At 35.0% G+C, this 20138-nt stretch overlaps 1 protein-coding gene across 7 annotated transcripts in view; it reads right to left on the bottom strand.

Annotated features, from left to right (window-relative positions):
* SYNRG (synergin gamma) overlaps window positions 1-20138 on the bottom strand; it is a 91576-nt gene that overhangs the window by 30561 nt on the left and 40877 nt on the right. For all 7 annotated transcript variants that reach the window (XM_074223480.1, XM_074223481.1, XM_074223482.1 and 4 more), the window contains 5 exons: window positions 16423-16671; window positions 15591-15721; window positions 10214-10329; window positions 9954-10016; window positions 2134-3090 (listed from right to left, as the gene is read on the bottom strand). In XM_074223480.1, coding sequence (XP_074079581.1) covers window positions 2134-3090; window positions 9954-10016; window positions 10214-10329; window positions 15591-15721; window positions 16423-16671 — 1516 coding nt within the window. The remainder of the gene's footprint in view (window positions 1-2133; window positions 3091-9953; window positions 10017-10213; window positions 10330-15590; window positions 15722-16422; window positions 16672-20138) is intronic.

The raw sequence follows: 20138 nt of genomic DNA, 5'->3' as shown, positions 1-20138 counted from the left end.
ACTTGTATATATGCAAGAAATCAGGAAAAGTTATTAGTATAACTATCTTTCATACAAAGAATTATAGCAAAGTTTAAAGAGACAGTATCCTTTTACAGAGTTAACTTAGGTCACTCAATAAGACTAATGTCTTTGGAAAGTGACAGCTTTTATTCCCTCTTCACCAGTTCTAGTGAAGTTCATTGCTATTTTCCCTATTAAGGAATTTATGCAAACTACAAACTCATAAAGTAGGATACTATGATGTTCATGGGTAAAGCCAAATTTCACCACCTTTGATCCCCTTTAATACTTTAATGCAGCAATTTTGTGCAATTATAATGTAGCACAGTGGTCAGATAACAACCCTTGCTAAGCACTCTAAAGGGATACTGCTCCTTTCTGACATGAAATTTACAGATCAAGGGGAGAAGGAAACAATAAACTTTTAAGAATATTTGCAAACTGAAGAGACTTGGCTTGAACATTACAGGTTCAAAGCTGGAAATGTTCCAAACATACATGAAAGAACACGAGCACAGAAGGTTATTTTAACAAATAAATCAGAGCAAGCTCAGTCAGAAGACTAAAACAGAAAAGAGCTGGAGTAAAACTCTTTTTGTGAAAACATTTAGCTTGGCATTGTGAAAGAATAACTGACTTTCAGAAAAATAGCTTCTACTTATAATAACTTCAGTGTCCCAAAGACCAGTACCCAGGATACAAGCTATTATTTTTAGATATAAATGAAGACAATTTTCAAAAAACAGAGCAGTCTGTAATTAACTGCCATGGCCCCAAAGCAGCTAACTTGTACAAAAAAAAAAGGAATCAAAATCACTGTAAACAAAAAGAAAAAAATATATTTGAGAAAAAACACATAAAAATTGAAATTGAGTAAATAAACAAGAGCATGAGGTGCTATTTGGATATCCTGCTGTGTTTAAAATACTTTGACAAATAGCAACATGGAATATGAATGTCTTGGCTAATTGCTGTTAGTCCTGGTTTCAGTACATATCCTGTCTATGTCCCATACATATACTTAGAGAGCCAAGAGAAAGATCCAGTTTTGTTTTCTGATGTAAAAATACCATATGATGCAAAACTACAGAATTATATAATTTTTAGTCCAGTTCTATAAACTTGGAAGAAATTTATCTTATGGAAATAATTGATCCTTACATTAATAATTCTTATAGCTAACAGTGTGTCCCCCCTCCCCATTCAAAAAACTTTCAACTGCATAATGCTTTCTTTATAATAATACAGTAATACTGAGATAATTCTCATTATTAAAGGCCACAAAATAGGTTTAACTGTCTCTCTATGTACATATCAAAAGGAAAAAAAAGAACTAGGACACTTGGGAAATTAGTTTTTATGCTATGAAGTAAGACTGGAGATACACTTATTTCATATGCTGTTCTATCATCTAACTTCATAGAGAGTTTAAAGAGGGCCACTAATAAGATACATTCAGCTAACTTTGATTTTCTCCAAACAGCTAGCTAGTGCTCATCTATCCTGGCATTGACAGATTTCATATGATTAAATATCAATATTAGCATTAACACTGATGATTTTACTGACAGTACTAATTCATAATCTCCTTATTTGCCAGTACCTGAAACACAGGACATCAACATAGTCTTTTTTTCTCTTCCTTTTTTGAAAAGGCATATTACAATGCTGGGTTATTTAGTTAGAAGCTTTTATCCTTGGTCTAGAGTGTGCTTCTGTAAACCTAATCAGAATACTAAGTTGATCATTTTTGGCAGCTGTAAAATTTGCCCACAATACAAGAGAAAGTAAGAGAGGTACACTGACCTCTGATCTGAGGAGCACTGCTAACACTGAAGATGTTTGTTCAAATCCTTGGCAATGCTGGATTTCTCTACCTGTTAATTGTTAATGTGCCTTCATGTCACCAAGTTGGTGTAAGAGCTCAAAAAAGTATTTTAACTATCCAAACGCAGCAAGTGGTCAAAAAGTCAACATTTACAGTGTTTTAGGGGGATATTTGGCAACTAAGGGGTTTGCTATGTAGGAACCTTCCACAAAGATAAAGGGTCAGAGCATTAATACTGTAAATCAGCAACATTATCTTTGAAATCTATGACTATCACCAGAGCAATCTCACCAATTCCTCACCTGCTGCAGGCGGATGCTGGCCACTAACTGTGGGCAAATCCAAAGAGCTATCAGACATGACATGCTTAAGATCTCCTCCTACATCAGCTAGTTTCATGTCAAACTGGACAGAGAGTGCATCTTCAGAGTCCTCCTTGCCAACACTGCTACCACCAATGGAAGGCAGGTCCAAAGATTTTACTGAAGCAGAGTCTTCTTTGGCATGTCTGAAAGCTACCACTTTTTCCACCAGAGATTTGTCTGAATTACCAGACAGAGATGAAAATTTATTTGAATGGAAGTCAGCAAAGTCGTCATCACTTTTCCCTGGAGGGGTACTATCTTTCAATTCCTCAACACCTATTCCAGAGCCCTCCAGAGAAAGCTGTTTGAAGACATCATATTTGGTTGGAGCAGCAGTTGAAGAGTTTTGCCCATTTCTCATTGTGCTGCCTATGCTGCTAGTCAGAGGAACAGTGCTAGCTTCTTCTTTAAGAATATCAAATTTATCATCTGCCTTTTGCTCAGACAAGCCGGAGCTATTATTGAAAGCCATAAAATCTGCAAAGTCATCCTGTCCCCCAACAGATGCTGAACTAGAATATCCCCCAAAAAGGCTGAATTCTCCAAAGTCATCAGCTAAGCTAGAATTTTTAGTTGGTGCTGATGTTGTTGTGGTTGCCACAGCAGTTGTTGGGAGTGGCCGCATGGATAATGATTTTGATGTGCTAAATGCATCTGGAAAAGAAAGTGGTTTCTCACCAGGGGCAGCAACAGAGGAAAACATATCTAGGTCTGTCAAGTTCAGATGATTTTTAGCTTGTGTTTGTTGTTTCTGTTGAACAGTTAAAGAAGGGAAGGGTATTGGAAACATTTTGTCTTTTGCTGGTGGTTCTAGTGGTGATATGCTGTCGGCTGTCTTAAAGTCTGTGAAACCATCATCTGTTCCTGTAGATCTGAATTCTGCAAGGCTGTCTCCTGGAATGAAAAGGGGAATAGGATATTCAATTTAGAAACACATAATGTACACTAAATCCAATTTCCTGCAAAGTGTCAAATATATTAATTCTTCTTTTACTATTGAGTACAAATATTTAACTACCATCAGATCTTTTTTTGTATTTACCTTCCTCTACACCCCCAATTTGGAAACCACAATTATTCTCATATTGAAATCCATGGACAGGGAAATAAATAAAAATCCTGTTGATTCTTTATGGTCCATTTCATTCCTCAAACACCTTTTAGTTATTTCCACAAATGATTTCATGTCCACAATTGGCAACTACAGCCATTACCACTGTTAGAGTCAGAGCTTCACTATTTCTATCCCCATAGATGGCCAATTGAGCATATGCAGTGAAATGAGAAGAAGGGCCTGAGCATTACTAGAGAGCTAAACATTTTGGAATGGTGGTGTACCAATAATAAAACAATAAGGGAGGCCCATAAAAACTAATGGTATTAGTGAAGTAATGAGAAATTCCATGTTAGGATCCAAGGAATTTAACATTTTTGCTTAATTGTACATTTTAAAACTAGGACTAGATATAAACTGATATTCCTGAATTATTACATGGGCATTAATTTAAAAGAAAACTTCACTGAAAACAGAAAAATAAGGGCACCAGATTCATCCTTCCTGAAAATGCCATCCAAGACCACAGAGTTCCCAAGTATCTAAGGTATTATAGGCACTCAATGAATGTTTGTTGATTTATTCACCTTTGCCTCAAACTTAGCAATAAAAAAGTTCAGAACTCTTTAAAAAAGGTATTCAAACTGAAAATATAAATCTTGCTCCTTATGTTTCTAGCTATCCTTGAGACAGGACACACTGCTTTATTAGGTCCTATTAGATATTTTTCTTATTTAAACAACAGAATTCTGGCAAAGTCATTTCTTATTTTAATCTCAAAAGCCACATGGTTAAAATTTTAGTTTGGTGTCCAAATGGCCTAAGGAAAAAGCTACTAATCAAAATTTTGTTGGCAGATGAAAATGCCATACAGGAATATTTCTTTAAAGAATTAAACCAGGGGCGCTAGGTGGCATAGTGGATAGAGCACCGGCCCTGAAGTCAGGAGTACCTGGGTTCAAATCCAGTCTCAGACACTTAATAATTACCTGGCTGTGTGGCCTTGGACAAGCCCCTTAACCCCATTGCCTAGCAAAAAAAAAAAAAAGAATTAAACCAGGCTTAACTGAAAATATAAGCCAATAACTGGGTCTAAGATTGACAGTTCCCCATTCTTTGTTACTATACAAGTAATATTATCACTTCTACCTATAGTATATTTAAGGTAAAGCTTAATCTCTCAGTTTCCCAAATTTCAAAGTTTTTTTTTTTTTTTTTTGCAAGACAATGGGGTTAAGGGGCTTGCCCCAGGCCACACAATTAAGTAATTATTAAGTGTCTGAGGTCCCATTTGAACTCAGGTACTCCTGACTCCAGGGCCGGTGCTCTATCCACTGTGCCACCTAGCTGCCCCTTAAAAGTTTTTTATAAAGAAGGATTAGGCAGCACATAACTTGGTACATAAAAGTATTTAATAAATACCCTATCCACCACCCTTGTCCCCCCCAGAAATAAACTAGAAATATAGCAAAAATAAACAAACCAAAATCACATAAAATATTACCATAAAATATGGCTAAGCTACTTTTCTAGTTTTGTTACACATCATTTCCCTTTATTCACTCTACAATTTAGTCAAAATGGACTTATTACTGCTGCTCACAAAAGGCACTCTAATTCCAGATTCTGTGCCTTTTCTACTGGCTATGGACGGACACACACACACACACACACACACACACACACACACACACGAACACACACACACACCCCTTCTTCCTCATAATTGTCATTTAGAATTCCCATTTTTCTTCAAGTTTTGGTTCAAACACCACTAGAGCTCTTTTGGACTGCATCACTTCCAAAAACTTGTCAAGGGTTGCATATTGCATTTAATATTTATTTATGACTACAATGTCATACATGTTTCCAATGAGTATAAAAATAAACTATAATAATGCCCTGTGAGCAGGCTTTGAGGGTTGTATACCACATGAGGGGTGATTCCAAGATAGGAATCTCTCCTAACCCTGAGAGCCCTCTCTTTAAAATTACTTTATGTGTGATTTTTGTAAAGATCAGCATATGTATGTACATAGTCTAACCTTTGATAAATGTAAGTCTCTTGAGGACAGGGATTGTTTACTTTGCTTTTGGTACTACAGCACAATGTCTGACGCGTAGTTAAATGTTTAATAAATACTTATTATCTAACAGTCATGTCTGGATAATCTCAAAATGGTCATAATAATGCCCCCATAAATTGTTAAGAGAAAACTGTTTTTCCTAAGAAAAACAGCAATATATGAACCAAAAAAACCACTCTCAAAACAAAGCACATATCAATGGACCTCAACTCTTAACTCCCAAAGTATGATCTTTAATACTTGAAGTTACAATTCAATACTAATAATATATCTTTAAACATTTGTTAATTTAATAATAATTTTGACTACATACATTTAAAGATTTTTGCACAAACAAATCCAATAGAGCTAAGATTAAAAGAGAATCACCTGGAAAAAAAATCTTTACAAGTTTCTCTGCTAATGGTCTCACTGTCAAAATGTGAGAAACTGGTTCAAAATTTTAAGACTAAGTGCCATTTCAATTGATGTATGGTCAAAGGATATTAATATGCTTAATTAAAATAATCATATAAAAATGTTCCAGAACACTACTAATTTAAGAAAACTGGAAAGTTATTTTAAGATTTCAACTCAATACTCATCAGATTTTCAGAGATGATGGAAAATGACAAATTCTGGAGGGGATTTAGAAAAATAAGCACATGGTGCATTGTTGATGGTCCTGTAAATTGGTTCATTATTCTGGAAAGCAATTTGGAATTATATAAAAAATTATATAAACTAATCCTTTGACCTAGCAAAGGTCTGTACTCAAAAGTGACAGGAAAAAGGTTCTTTATATACAAAAATACTTACAACTTTTTTTTCTGATAGCAAAAAAACTACTAAGAAACCTGCCCATTAACTGAGAAATATCTAAATAAATTGTGGTTTAGAGTACTATTGTGCTATAAAAAATGAAATTGTGGGGAGGCTAGATAGCACAGTGGATAGAACATTGTCCCTGGATTCAGGAGGATGTGAGTTCAAATACGAATTCAGCACTTAATAATTGCCTAGCTGTGTGACCTTGGGCAAGTCACTTAACTCCATTTGCCTTGCCAAAAAAAAGTGAAGTTGCAAACATACTGATAAGAGAATAAAACAGAATGAGAACAATTTATATTACAAGCCATTCCCCAGTTGATAAATGGTCAAAGGATATCCAAAGGCAATTTTCAGATGAGGAAATCAATGCTATCTAAAGTCATATGAAGGGGTGGCTAGGTGGTGCAGTGAATAGAGCACCGGCCTTGGAGTCAGGAGTACCTGGGTTCAAATCCGACCTCAGACACTTGATAATTACCTAGCCATGTGGCCTTGGGCAAGCCACTTAAACCCACTGCCTTGAAAAATCTAAAACAAAAAAATCTAAAGTCATATGAAAAATTGCTCTAAAATCATTATTTATTAGAGAAATTCAAATTAAATCATCTCTGAAGTACCACCTCACACCTGTCAGATTGGCCAATATAACCATAAAGGATAATGATCAATGTTGGAGGGGATATGGGAAATCTGGGACACTAATGCATTGTTGGTGGAGCTATGAACTGATCCAACCTTTCTGGAGAGAAATTTGGAATTATGCCCAAAGGGCAATAAAAATGTGTATACCCTTTGATCCAGCAAAACCACTACTAGGTATGTATCCTGAAGAGATCATGAAAAAGGGTAAAAATCTCACACATACAAAAATATTTATAGCAGCTCTGTTTGTAGTGTAAAAGAATTGGAAATTGAGGGGATGCCCATTAACTGGGAAATGGCTGAACAGATTGTGGTATATGTATGTGATAGAGCACTATTGTTCTTCAAGAAATCAGGAGGATGAGATTTCAGAGAAGCCTGAAAAAACTTGCATGAACTGATGCTGAGTGAGTTGAGCAGAACCAGAAGAACACTGTATATATCCTAACAACATGGGGTGATGATCAACCTTGATGGACATGTTCACTTCATCAGCGCAATAATCAGGGACAATTTTAGGGGATCTGCAATGGAGAGTATCATCTGTATACAGAGAAAGAACTGTGGAGTTTAAATGAAGAACAAAGATTATCACCTTCAATTTTTTACATAATTTTGCTACCTCGAATATTTTCTTTCTTCCTTATGAATATGTTTTTTCTCTCAATGCATTCAATTTTGATCTATGCATATCATGGAAATGTAAAGACTATCAGACTGCCTTCTATGGGGGGGGGAAGGGAAGAAGGGAGAAGGAAAAATTGTAAAATTCAAAATCTTGCAAAAAAAATTGTTGGTAGAAACTACTATTGTATACAATTGGAAAACAAATTATATAATATATTAAAATTATATTAAAAAGAACAATTTACATTATAATTTATTATAAAAATTGACAATTTTGATAAAGAATGACAATACAGACAATATAGAATAAAAGAGCAAAATCAAGAAAACAATTTCTACAATAATAACACTATAAAGCCAACTATGAAAGATATAAGTACTATGATTAATACACTTACCTACTACCTGTCATTCCAAATCCAAATGATTCCTAATGATGAAATGTACTATCTCTTAACAGAGGTTAACACATTTAGGATGCAGAATAAGACATACATTTTTTGTATATATAGCCAATGAGGGAATTTGCTTTGCTTGACTATGTATATTCATTAAAGGAAATTTTTTTCTCTTTTTCTTTTTGGAGGGAGTTGGGAATGGGAGCAAGAGACAACAAACTTCTGTTAATTTAAAAAGACAGTTAAAAAGAGAAGTGGAAGAGAATTAAAGATGCAGAAATGTTGCATGCACTTTTAGATGAGGTCATTGTATCATGAGTTTTGCTTAATTATTTTACTTTGTTATGAGATCTTTCACAGAATGAGGGTACTCTACAAAAGTTTTTCAATGTAAAAATAAATCACGATAATAAAATTTAAAAAATGATGAATTCAGAAAAGCGAGGATTTACATTGATCTGATGCAGTTAAGTAAGCAGAACCAAGAACACAATATATAATAACTACAACAATAGAAATGGAAAAAACCACAAACCAATCAAGTGAATGATGCAGAATTACAAAGAACAAGCATGGCCCCCAAAAGAGATATGATGAGCTCCCCAATCCTACTTCTTTGTAGAGTCTAGTAGAGTGGAACATTGCAAATATTTTCTGATGTATTCTAAAGACTGACCAATTTTGCTTTTTTTTCCCTTTAAAAAAACATTATTTGCTATATAAGATGACTATCCATGAAGGGGGGGGGTGGGGAGAGAGACTAGGAAAAACTGTGGTGATGTAAAAAAACAAAAGCTATAAATACAAATTTATTTTTTAAAATTATAATTCATGGAAAAAAGGAAGAACACTCCTCTGTTAACTTGGTATACATAACCAGTTCACCAGCATAATGAATGAACAAAGACATTTTCATTTAATATTAATTTTTGAATAGTAGGATATTGCACTCAGACTACCTTGAATCTATGTTTTTAAGATTTAGTACTAACAAGAATGAAGTCAACTTCACAAATGGACAGAAATGTTGTTAAACAGCTTTAAAATAACTCAGGATTTTAATTCTATCCAAGGTTGTATCAAAAAGTTGGTATCATGTTATTTTATCTGCATGAAATAACAAGAAATTTATGTTTAAAATTTGATATTCTACTTCAAAATAATCTGTGAAATTGACAACTTTTCTTTTATTTTTTAAAATGAAACCACAGCAAACTAAACTTACTGATGCACTGTAAACTTTTCCATTAGTGAAGTAAGCTGGTGAAAGGGTTAAAAATGAAATCAGCAATGGGTAGCTTACAAGTTGACAACTATTTACAAAAGAGTGACAGTAAATGGAAACTCTCATATCAAGAACTACTGAAGCATAATATAGTAAGTAACATATTCTGTAGGTATACTACGTTTCCAAATGAACCATTTCAGTTCCTCAAGAGTCTATTTCTATCCTATCACATTTTGTTAAAGAAAATGCGAAAGATAATTTCTGACACAGTCCCAGAATGCTATCATCTTTCTATTATTTTAAAATAAATTTGTTATTATCTTCTAAATAAAGATGCCTAGCTTAAAAAGATTTCTTGCACACCACCCTAAGGAAAAGAATTATATTCTGGAAATTAGTAAAAAGGAGCCAGGGCAATCTTGGAATACTAGTGACTTTGAAGGCAAGAAATTCTTAAGATTAAATCTCTAGTTCTGCTGAGGCTAGGCCTTTGTGCTTCTAATCCCTGTTGATCTTAGTCAATAGCTCAGTGAAATATCAGAAACTAAGCCAGGCAGGTAGCAGTAATCATACCTGTATCTTTCTTGTCAGGCTCTGCCCATGTTCAGTGGATGGTCAGGAGGGAGATGAGAAAGGGAGTGAACAGGAGGGAGGGAGAGGAAAGGGGGCAGAGCATCACAATTTGTTGTTCTAGTACAAAGTAGCTAAAGTTCTCTAGCTTAAGTCTTGATGGTCCAGAAATAGTTTCCAGAAAGAAATTTAAATCCCTAGCCTGAAAACTCTATTTCAATGTTATTCTTTTTGATTAATATTTTTTCCTAAATAAATCTCACCGACATATCCATGGACAGAGAAAGGCATCCAAAGTATTTACTAAAGATAAAAATTAAAGTTTACTGCCAAAAACTTACCATGAGACTTATTTTCTGTTGGCTGTTCTAATTCTCTGAAAGCACTGTATTTGTCTCCGTGTTCTAAAATGCATATTAAAAAAGACAAAAGTTTCATTTAAAATTACTGTGAATGCACACCATAGCCAAATATACACAAGAACTTTTACCTAAAAACTGATAAATATTTTGCACAAACAGCATAAAAATCACTATTAAAATCATAGAAACATGAAAATTAAAAGTTTTATATTTTATGGGTCAACTAATTTTGTTTTTACCTCCAAATGGAGCTGCATCTTCAGATGTCTTGTCAACAACAATTCCTTTAAATACAGAATATTTATCTGTTGAAGGTGGTGGTTTTGTTCCTGGAAGTGGTATCAAAGAAGGGGCACTAGAAAGGGAAGAAAATTCCTTAAATGTTTAATACATTAAACTCTTCAGCATTACCACAAATTATAAAAGAGTATGATTTCCAAAACAGAAATTGTATATTTCATATAAAATTATTTGCATGTCAAAGGCCATAGAAATATTCAGATATTAATACAATTATGATAATCCTTTTGCTAGAATATTTTAGCTTTAAAAAATCAAGAATTAAAAGCAGCAACCTTTTTAGGAATACAAGAGTGGTAATCCTAACCATCTAAAGATGGGGGTGGAGGTGCCAGGAGTTGGGGGTGGGCAATAGGAAAAGGATTAAGCCTCTTTAACACAAAAAGCATAAAAATAAACTGCTCCAAATATGCAGAGATAATCTGAAAAACTAGATTTTTAAAAATACATTTTATATATAAAATAGATTCAGACTAAAGAGGTAGAAATGGAATGATATGAATCGGAAGTTAAGAAATGTTCAAGCCAAGCTTGAAATTCTCTGCTTTTGATTGCCACTGGCACCCATCTGATATGAAAAAGGAGCATTAATGTAATTTGGATTTTTACAAGAAACACAACAGTAGATTCTAGGAATCATCTTTGTGGCAAAACAACAATCATTTCACAATTAGATTAAAAGACTCACTGAGAAGATATTTCTTACTGTATAAGGAAAATGGTACAAGAAGCAATATCTATTTTGATAATTTTTGGAAGGCTCATCACAACTTTTCTTTTTCCTTATCAGACTGTGGCAAGCTCCCAGGAAGAACAACTTTTACATATGAAAAACTGTATTTTAACTCCAGTTTAAGTCATTCAATAACCACACATAAACTACACAAATGAATTTCTATTGAGTCCTGTCCCCTAGAGCAAGAAATCTTTCCATAGTCATTTAAATCTTATCAGTGGCCTACAAGCAAGATACAAACCCAGCTCTTACACATGCATGCTAATGGAAGCACACAGTGCTTCAGGACTAAGTGTGGTTGCATTAAGCTGTAGTTGAGATATAATTTAATTTCACACTGCTGTTGAAAGCCAACAAATATCTGCTTTGCAATGAAATGGCTAATTATGTATATACCATAGCTGGACTTTAAAGAAAAGTTCTATAAGTAATTAGACTAGAGCTCATTGTGTAAAATGTTCTGTAGATGCATTTTGCAACTGAATAGAAAGAATGCAGTAGAAAAAATCATGCAGCTGTATAATATATTTTGTCTTTTATGACTCTCTAAACAAGGATAGTTTGCTAAAGCTCTGTGATTTCAAATTGGTAAAATCATTCTGTTAAATTTGACATTTAACTAAATAATATTAATTTTAAAATTATGTTCACCACAAAATAAGGTAGTTGGAAAAAATAGAGCATCTTCAGGGTAATGAAGTGTTGCTGATTAAAACCAATGAAATGAAATCTCATTCAAGAAAAACTATGACTCAGTCTGTAATTTTATGCATATTGAGACTGAACAATTCATTCTAGTCTCTTCTTAACTCATTATTAAAAAAACAACTGGTAATCACCATGGAAATGTTTATACCATTTACATATAAACAGATTCATTTCCAGATCTAAATAAAAACAGTTAACTTTCATTTTCCTGTACAGATGAAAAATACTGAAGTGTATACTAAGCACAGTATTTAAAATTGCAAGAACCATCACTTTTTCACATAAATTAGGCTAAGCTTCCAAAACTTGACTTCCCACTATTGTCTTCATTGAAACTATTACAAAAACATACTATACTACTCTGTGGTTATTGCACAATTCCATTTTCCTTTTTTATATCTCTGGAGAGATGACCATCTCCAATCTACTTTTCCTCCACTAACTTAATAGATTTCATAGTCTCTTGGTTCCTTTTTCTAACTTAATCCTTTTCTCTTACTCCTAAAGGTGGGAACTCTCAAAGTTTTGTCCTTTCTTTTTGGTCCTCTTACTCCCATGGCTTAAACACTTGTAATTTCACTCGTTGTCCTAGACTCACTGGTTGATGTGGGGGTATTGGAATACGTTTTGCTCTCCCCTGCAATTTTCAGATTTTCTTTCTATCACCATCACTCAATAAACTCTCCTCCTCTGAGGTTCACTTAAAATTCTAGCAGTTGTTGCCTATTGAGCTGCAGTAATTCTTAATTAGTTCAGTGCTTGGCATATAGACTTTCTTTTCTCTACTCTTTAAATCATGCCCTCATACTAGAGAACTTCAACAAACATACTGATACGCCTTCAAACACCTTAAGATCTACTCCTCTTCTGCAATGACTCAGTAACACAATGGTTCATCATGACATTATCCACAACTTCCATGTTTACAAACTCTGAAATCCCTTATCTGATAACAACCTAACTTGCAGACTCTGTTTCCTGTCTACACCAGGACCTCCAATCCCTCCTACCCCACAGTTCTTTCTGAGGCCATCACATCAGCAACTAGCCACATTCTCCTTCCTTCTCCATCTTGACTGGCTGGAGTCCTCCTGAGTCTCTTGCCTTCTTCTAAACTCCAGCTACCACCATCATTGCCTTTCCTACTAACACCTGTGCTTTTGAAGCTGGAGAAAAATCACAAAATCAAGTTGATGGGGTCAACCTCAATGCATTTTATGTAATCTCAACTGGGCCCTCACTGCTGCTGGGCAATTTTTTTTTTTTTACCTTCCTGTCTAACATACCAAAACACCTTTTTCCAAATCTTTCCTCTTCAAATCTTCCATCATTTCTATACCTCCCCCTCCTCATATGAGTACTCTGTCTTATACTTTACTGGAAAATTTGAAGCTATTCACCAAGAGTTCTCTTAACTCCTTGTCATCTCACATCATATTTGCTACTATTTCCTCCAATACCTAATTTTCAAGGTAAGTTCCTTTATATCCATAAATAATTTTATTCTGTGTTGTCTTTTTAGATTATTTTAGATTATTATATTTTAGATTATTCTGTTAATCATTTCCACACTATTTTCAATCTCTCCTGATGTCTACTGGCTGCTTCTCTATTGACTATGATCATGGCCATGTCTCCCCTAACTTCAAAAAATCTTCATGTGATCCATCCATCTCGATTATTTTTCCATATCTCTCTTCCCTTTGGTAGCCCAACTCCTTGAGAAGAACATTTACTTTCAATCTCTTCTTAATTCTCTTTGGTCTGGCTTCCAATCTAATAATTCAAACCAAAACTGCTCTCTCTAAAGTTACCAATGATCTCTTAATTGCCAAATTCAGTAGATTTTTCTCAATTCTCATTTTTTTGCCTTTATTTCAATGAGTATAAACTAAATCCTAATCATTTTTTTTCCTGAAACATTTCTCATAATATCCTGATGACCTCACACAACAAGACTACAGGTAGTCTCTACTCCTTAGAAGAAAGAATCATCTCCTTTAAGTGTCTGATTTTTTCACTTTTTCTGGAAGCCTTTACAGTTAAGGCTCCCATTTCTGGCAAATCAAAATCACTAACCATAAGTTCTAAGGCACCCTACTCAATGGTATTTACTTTGCAAATCAACTTCCTATTTCACAGCTTTGCTAATGTTCTTCACTAACCTTCCTCACAAATGATTTGTTTGCCTTTCCACTTGTCCCTGAACAAATTGCAAGTATCCTCTTCCTCTTCCTCCCCACCCCTCTTTTTTTAGTTTTTGCAAGGCAATGGGGTTAAGTGGCTCGCCCAAGGTCACACAGCTAGGTAATTATTAAGTGTCTGAGGCCGGATTTGAACTCAGGAGGACCTGAGTTGAAATCCGACCTCAGAATGTGTGACCTTGGGCAAGCCACTTGACTGCATTGTCTTGCAAAAACAAACAAAAAATATGACTTGAGGTTCATATCTTCCATAAAAACTTCAATCAATTAGCATAAAGACTTTCTTTATTGGAAAATAAAGAGTTACTGGATGACTGTTCAGTTCTGGTCAATCTGAATATACTTTTGTTTTAGGTGAACTCAATTAATAGAATTAAAAATTTATAGTATTGACAATGTAGGGTACTAATTGTTTTACATTTGTTGAGACACCAAAACTAAGGAATTTTCAAACTACAATATTAACCAGGAAAAGTGAGGACACTGCAGATCAAATTTATGAGGTTCCAAATCCAGAAAAATAAAAAAGGTAGTTAAGTTTTGGAAGATTTGACCATACAAGTCAAGAGAATTTTAGTTATGAAAAAAATTTCTATGATAGAGTACAGAGAGGGCAGGAAAGTAGTCAAATTCATGGCCAACAATGCAATACTAATATAAAGAAAGGAAATCTGAAAAAGAAAATTAAATTAAGACTTAGTTCACTGATATATGCCTAGTAGCTAAATAAAAAGTAGGTGAAAAAACTCTAAAGGAATAAGGTTCTATATTAGGAATTTGTCTTCTTTTATTGTGGGAATCAGTAGGAAAAACAGAATTCACTTTATAGAAATTCATTTTTATAGTTCATTTCTATAAACATTTATTCAATAGTCATAACTTGTATACAAATCTCTTTAATGTAATAACTGTTGGTACAAGACTTGAGAAGGCAGGTATGGACATGCCTTTTGCATGTGTTTTTTATTTGGTTTGGCCTGTTCTTCCCATGACATTATAAAACTCCTCAAAAGACAAAGAAATCATAATTACTTAATTTGTAAATCCCCACATTGTCTATGACTATTCTCTTCATATAGTATACACAGTTAAGTACTGAATAATTGATAAATCATTTTCCCAAAAGAAATAATAGATGATGCCACACAATATAAACATGCACACAAAAGCTGGATATATGTGCTGACCTAAAAACAATGATTCTAAGAGTTAGTCAAGGAAAAAATATATTTTATACTTCAATGTCTATTGTGTTCTATCTAAGAAACAAGTTAACTGTTATAACATGAAAAAGAGATAACTAGATGTTAGTATAAATCAATGTACAAAAAAGCTTGGATGGATATTAAAAATGCTGAGATGCAGTGCAGAAAGTTGAAAGTCTACCATTTGTCTCAAACTCAAGAAGAGAAACATGTGAGTAGTTATATATAAGATTTGAAGCCATTTCTTTAACTGAAAAGGTACATTCACCTGCATTAAATTCATCCCCAAAGCAGTTAAAATAAGTAGCATGGGAAGATGACAGGAGCAGAAATTTCAGGCAGAAAAAGTGTGAAGGTCAGGAATAATGAGAGATATTATAAGGAGTCAAATTCTTTCTGTAATTTGAGATAACATGTTTTATGTTATTAAATACAATGCTGAATAGATTCAACTCTTTTCTACCTGCTCCCATGTTGGGAATTAGCTGTTTTTGAAGAAGAAGGCATCTCTTGGAAATCAGTAAATGAGTCATCAAGTGATCCTGACTTTGAAGCATCTTGAAAATCTTGGAAGTCATCTTCTTCTGGTTTTACCTAAATTATAGAAAGATGTTACGCAAAAAGTACCAGATTAATTCAGGGAAGCCAAATATCCTAAACTACATATCCCAAAATATTAACTGATGGAAGCCTTATAAATGTTCTTCCATTCTTAGAAGTTCTTTGATCAATGCAAATAGTACAGTAGGTTTCAAAATTAAAACTCATTCTTTTAAAAAATTAACAGGTTGACCTTTGAGTAGTTTACTAAAAAAAACTATCATTCTTGAACTAGGAAGAGGAATATTATATCATAGCCACTTTTGAAATGATGTCTTCTTCTGCAGGTTATCAAAAGAAATGGTCCTAATAATTAGGACCCAGGAAAAACAACCCAATACATACTGGTAATTTAATTCCATTCAACTTAAGTAATATGAAGTACTTAGTATGTATATAATACTAATGCTAATATCTAGGGAAAAATTTCACTATAATTAAGTTTAGAAGAAATGAAAAGCAAAAGTTTCTGTTTATCACAAAGAAATAAGCATCTTTTTAGGTCTTAAAATTTCTAATGGAAAAAACTTCATTTGCTTCTTTTTATAATACTGAAAAACTAAAAGCTAATGTAGTATGCTGCTTCAACTACTGGTGCTTTACTTTTTAAACTTTAGTGTTCCTTTCTGTAAAGAAGTTATTCAAATTTACCCTTAATTATTACTTGAATTCTGCAAAGTATAGTAACTACTGACCTGGTTTGCTGGAAAAGTTGGCACAAAGCCACTGGAACCCTGGGCTGGAGCTCCACCCACTGGTGCAACTAGGTTAATACCCATGACTGGTTGTCCAATGTTAAGAGGCATAGAGACTGTAGGACCAGAGGGCATCATAGTCTGTTGACTCACTGGGGTAGGAAGAGTCATAGGAAAGCCACTCAGATTTGGGACAGGAGCAGTTGGGAACTGGTTTAATGTGTCAGGACTGATTGCAGGCACCCCCCTCTAAACAGAACAAGGGAAAAATGCAAAAATCTTAGATTAAGACTTAGATTTCAAGCTAAAATAATCCAAACTTGAAAATATAGACAATGAAACAAAATCTCATTTAAAAGCTTACATGTTCCATAGACAAAACCCAAATATTTGATAAGGAAAACATATTAAAAACTGCACACATTCTATCTTGAAATAATGTTAATAATATTAATGATGGGGGTGGAGCCAAGTGGTTGTGGGAAGGCAGGAATTCCCATAAACTCGTTCCCCAAAAAAACTCTAAAAGCCATCAAATTATGACTCTAGCCAAAATTCAGAAGGGCAGAACCCACAGAAAGACTAAGTGATACAATTTCCCAGTCCAAGACAACTTAGAAGTTCCACAGGAAAGGTCTGTTCCACCAGAAATGGGGGTTGGAAAAAGCCGCAACACAGCTGTAGCAACAGTCAGGGGGGTGAGAAGGGGCAGAGAGAGAACTCTGCTGCACTAGAATGAATGTGGAGTGAGGAACACCAGCCTCAGAGCAGCCCTGCTGTGAGAACCTGAAGTGGGAATCTGGGGAAATCAGCCTCCACCTCCAGAGCACAGCCCCAGGATGTTAAGGGGGTCAGGGGATACTGCAGAAATCTCTCTGCTCCCCCTGGGGCAGGACTCTGCAGTTTGCCCACACTCAGATCCAGGTTGCAGATAGCCCCAGGGAAGAGGGGAGTGCCTGTGGTCATCTACATATCAAAGCACAGTCAAGAGAACATAAGACCTTGGAGGAATAAAGGTCCCAGTGGGGTGTCCCAAAAAACCCCTACAGTGGGTATCCCAATAATACTCAAAAAATGCAGGAAGCATCCCAAAACCAGGCACAGGCTGGAGAAATGAGTAAACAGAGAAAACAGAGGAACACCATTGAGAAATTCTTTGTTTATGATCCCAAGGATCAAAATACTCATCTGAAGATGAGGAGTACAAACTCCTGCATCTAAAGACTCCAAGAAAAATGGAAGTTGGGCTCAGGCTATGAAGAGCTCAAAAAAGATTTTGAAAATCAAGTAAGGGAGATAGAAGAAAAATTGGGAAAAGAAATGAGAGAGATGCAGGAAAAACATGAAAAAGAAGTTAGTTGCTTAGTCAAGGAGAGCCCCCCCAAAAAAACGCTGTAGAAAATAATAGCTTAAAAACCAGCATAGGCCAAATGGATAAAACAGTTCAAAAAGTTATTGAGAAGAATTTTTTTTTTTTTAGGTTTTTGCAAGGCAAATGGGGTTAAGCAGCTTGCCCAAGGCCACACAGCTAGGCAATTATTAAGTGTCTGAGACCGGATTTGAACCCAGGTACTCCTGACTCCAAGGCCAGTGCTTTATCCACTGCCACCTAGCCGCCCCAGAGAAGAATGTTTTAAAAAGCAGAATTGGCCAGACGGAAAAGGAAATAAGAAAGCTCTCTGAAGAAAACAAATCCTTCAGATGTAGAATGGAGCTAAATATAAATAGGAAGATGCTGACTTTATGAGAAGTCAAGACACAATTCTTCAACATCAAAAGAATGAAAAATTAGAAAATGTGAAACATCTCATGGGAAAAACAACTGATCTGGAAAACAGTTTCAGAAAAAGATAATTTAAAAATTATTGGGATACCTCAAAATCATGAACAGGAAAAGAGTTTTAACCCCATTTTTAAAGAAATCCTACAGGAAAATTGCCCAGATAACCTAGAAGCAGAGGGCAAAATAGAAATTGAGAAAATCCACGGATCTCCCCCAGAAAGAGATCCAAAAAAACCCAACAACCCCCAGGAATATTATAGCCAAGTTCCAGAACTCCCAAGTCAAAGAGAAAATATTACAAGCAGCTAGAAGGACATAATTTAAATATTGTGGAGCTGCAGTCAGAATCACACAGGACTTAGCAGCAACTACATTAAAGGCTCGTAGGGCTTGGAATGTAATATTCTGAAAGGCAAAAGAGCTTGGAATGCAACTGAGAATCAACTACCCAGCAAAACTGAACACCCTCTTCCAGGGGAAAAGATGGACTTTCAATGAACCAGGGCAATTTCAAATGTTCCTGTTTTAATGACCAGAGCTTGTGAACAGGAAGTTTGACTTTCAAATACAGGACTCAGGTGAAGCACAGAGAATGGAGAAGAGTAAATTAAGAGGGACTTAATGATGATGATGAACTGCATTGTGTTTCTGCATAGGAAAATGATATTGATAATACATGAAATTTCTCATTTAATAGAGCAGTAGGAGGTTTTATAGATGAAGCACAGGAGAGAGCTGAATTTGAAGATATAATATATGGTAAAAATGGAGTCAATGAGTAAAAGGGAAATGCATTGGGAGTAAGAGAAAAGAGAGGTGGGATAGGCTAAGATATTTTGTATTTATATATATATAAATATAAATATATATAATTTTTTTTTTTTACAATGAGCTTTTGCAATGATATGGAAGGGGGAAGGCGAAGGGGAATGAAGGTTCCCTTCACTCTCATCAGAAATGGCTCAGAGAGGAAACAGCATGCACACTCAACAGGGTACAGATATCTAGAATAAAAAGGAGAGAAGGGGGAAAGGGGGAAGGGGGGGAATGTGGGTGATAGAGGAGAGGGTAGAGAATAGGAGATAATAGTCAGATATAACACATTTTCTTTTTAACTTCTTGCAAGAGGCTGGGATTGGGTGGCCTGTCCAGGACCACAGGGTTGGGTGGTTGCTGAGTCTCAGAGGTGGTATGTGAGCTAGGGGCCTTTTGGCCCCAGAGCCGATGATTAGTCCACCAAGCCACTCAGCTACCCTACAGCACATTTTAGAACAGGGACAGAATGAAAGAAGAGAGAAAATATAATATATGGTAGTGGGTTGGAATGGATGGAGGGAATTACAATCAGCAACAGTGGAAAAAAATATGGAAGTAACTTTTATGATGGACTTATCATAAAGAATGGGATACAATGTACAACATAGAAACAAAGTAAAGACTGACAGATTGCTTTCTGTGGGTGGGGTGGGGGGAGGGAAGTAAGATTGGGAGAAAAATTGTAAAACTCAAAAACTTTAATAAAAGAAAAAAAAGAATGTGATCCACCCGAGACAGAGCTGATGGTATCAGAACACAAACTGAAACACATTTTTTTCTCTTTACTTTATTTCTCATGATGGTCTATATTTTGGGGGTAGAGGGGGTATTATGTTTGCTCTTAAGAGTATTTTAGTCATGTATAAAAAAACATCACTTGTACAAAAATATTCATAGCAGCTCTGTTCATGGTGGTAAAGAATTGGAAATTAAGTAAATGTCCTTTAACTGAGGAATGGCTTAACAAAATGTGGTATATGTATGTGATGGAACACTATTGTTTTATTAGACGCCAGGAGGGATGGGAATTCAGGGAAGCCTAGAAAGATTTGCATGGACTAATGCTGAGCAAGATGAGAACCAGAGAAACATTGTACACCTTAGCAGCAACATGGGG

Source organism: Macrotis lagotis, chromosome 2 (assembly GCF_037893015.1).
Source record: "Macrotis lagotis isolate mMagLag1 chromosome 2, bilby.v1.9.chrom.fasta, whole genome shotgun sequence".
NCBI classification, from domain to species: domain Eukaryota; kingdom Metazoa; phylum Chordata; class Mammalia; order Peramelemorphia; family Peramelidae; genus Macrotis; species Macrotis lagotis.
This window is presented reverse-complemented; position numbering and strand designations above follow the sequence as displayed.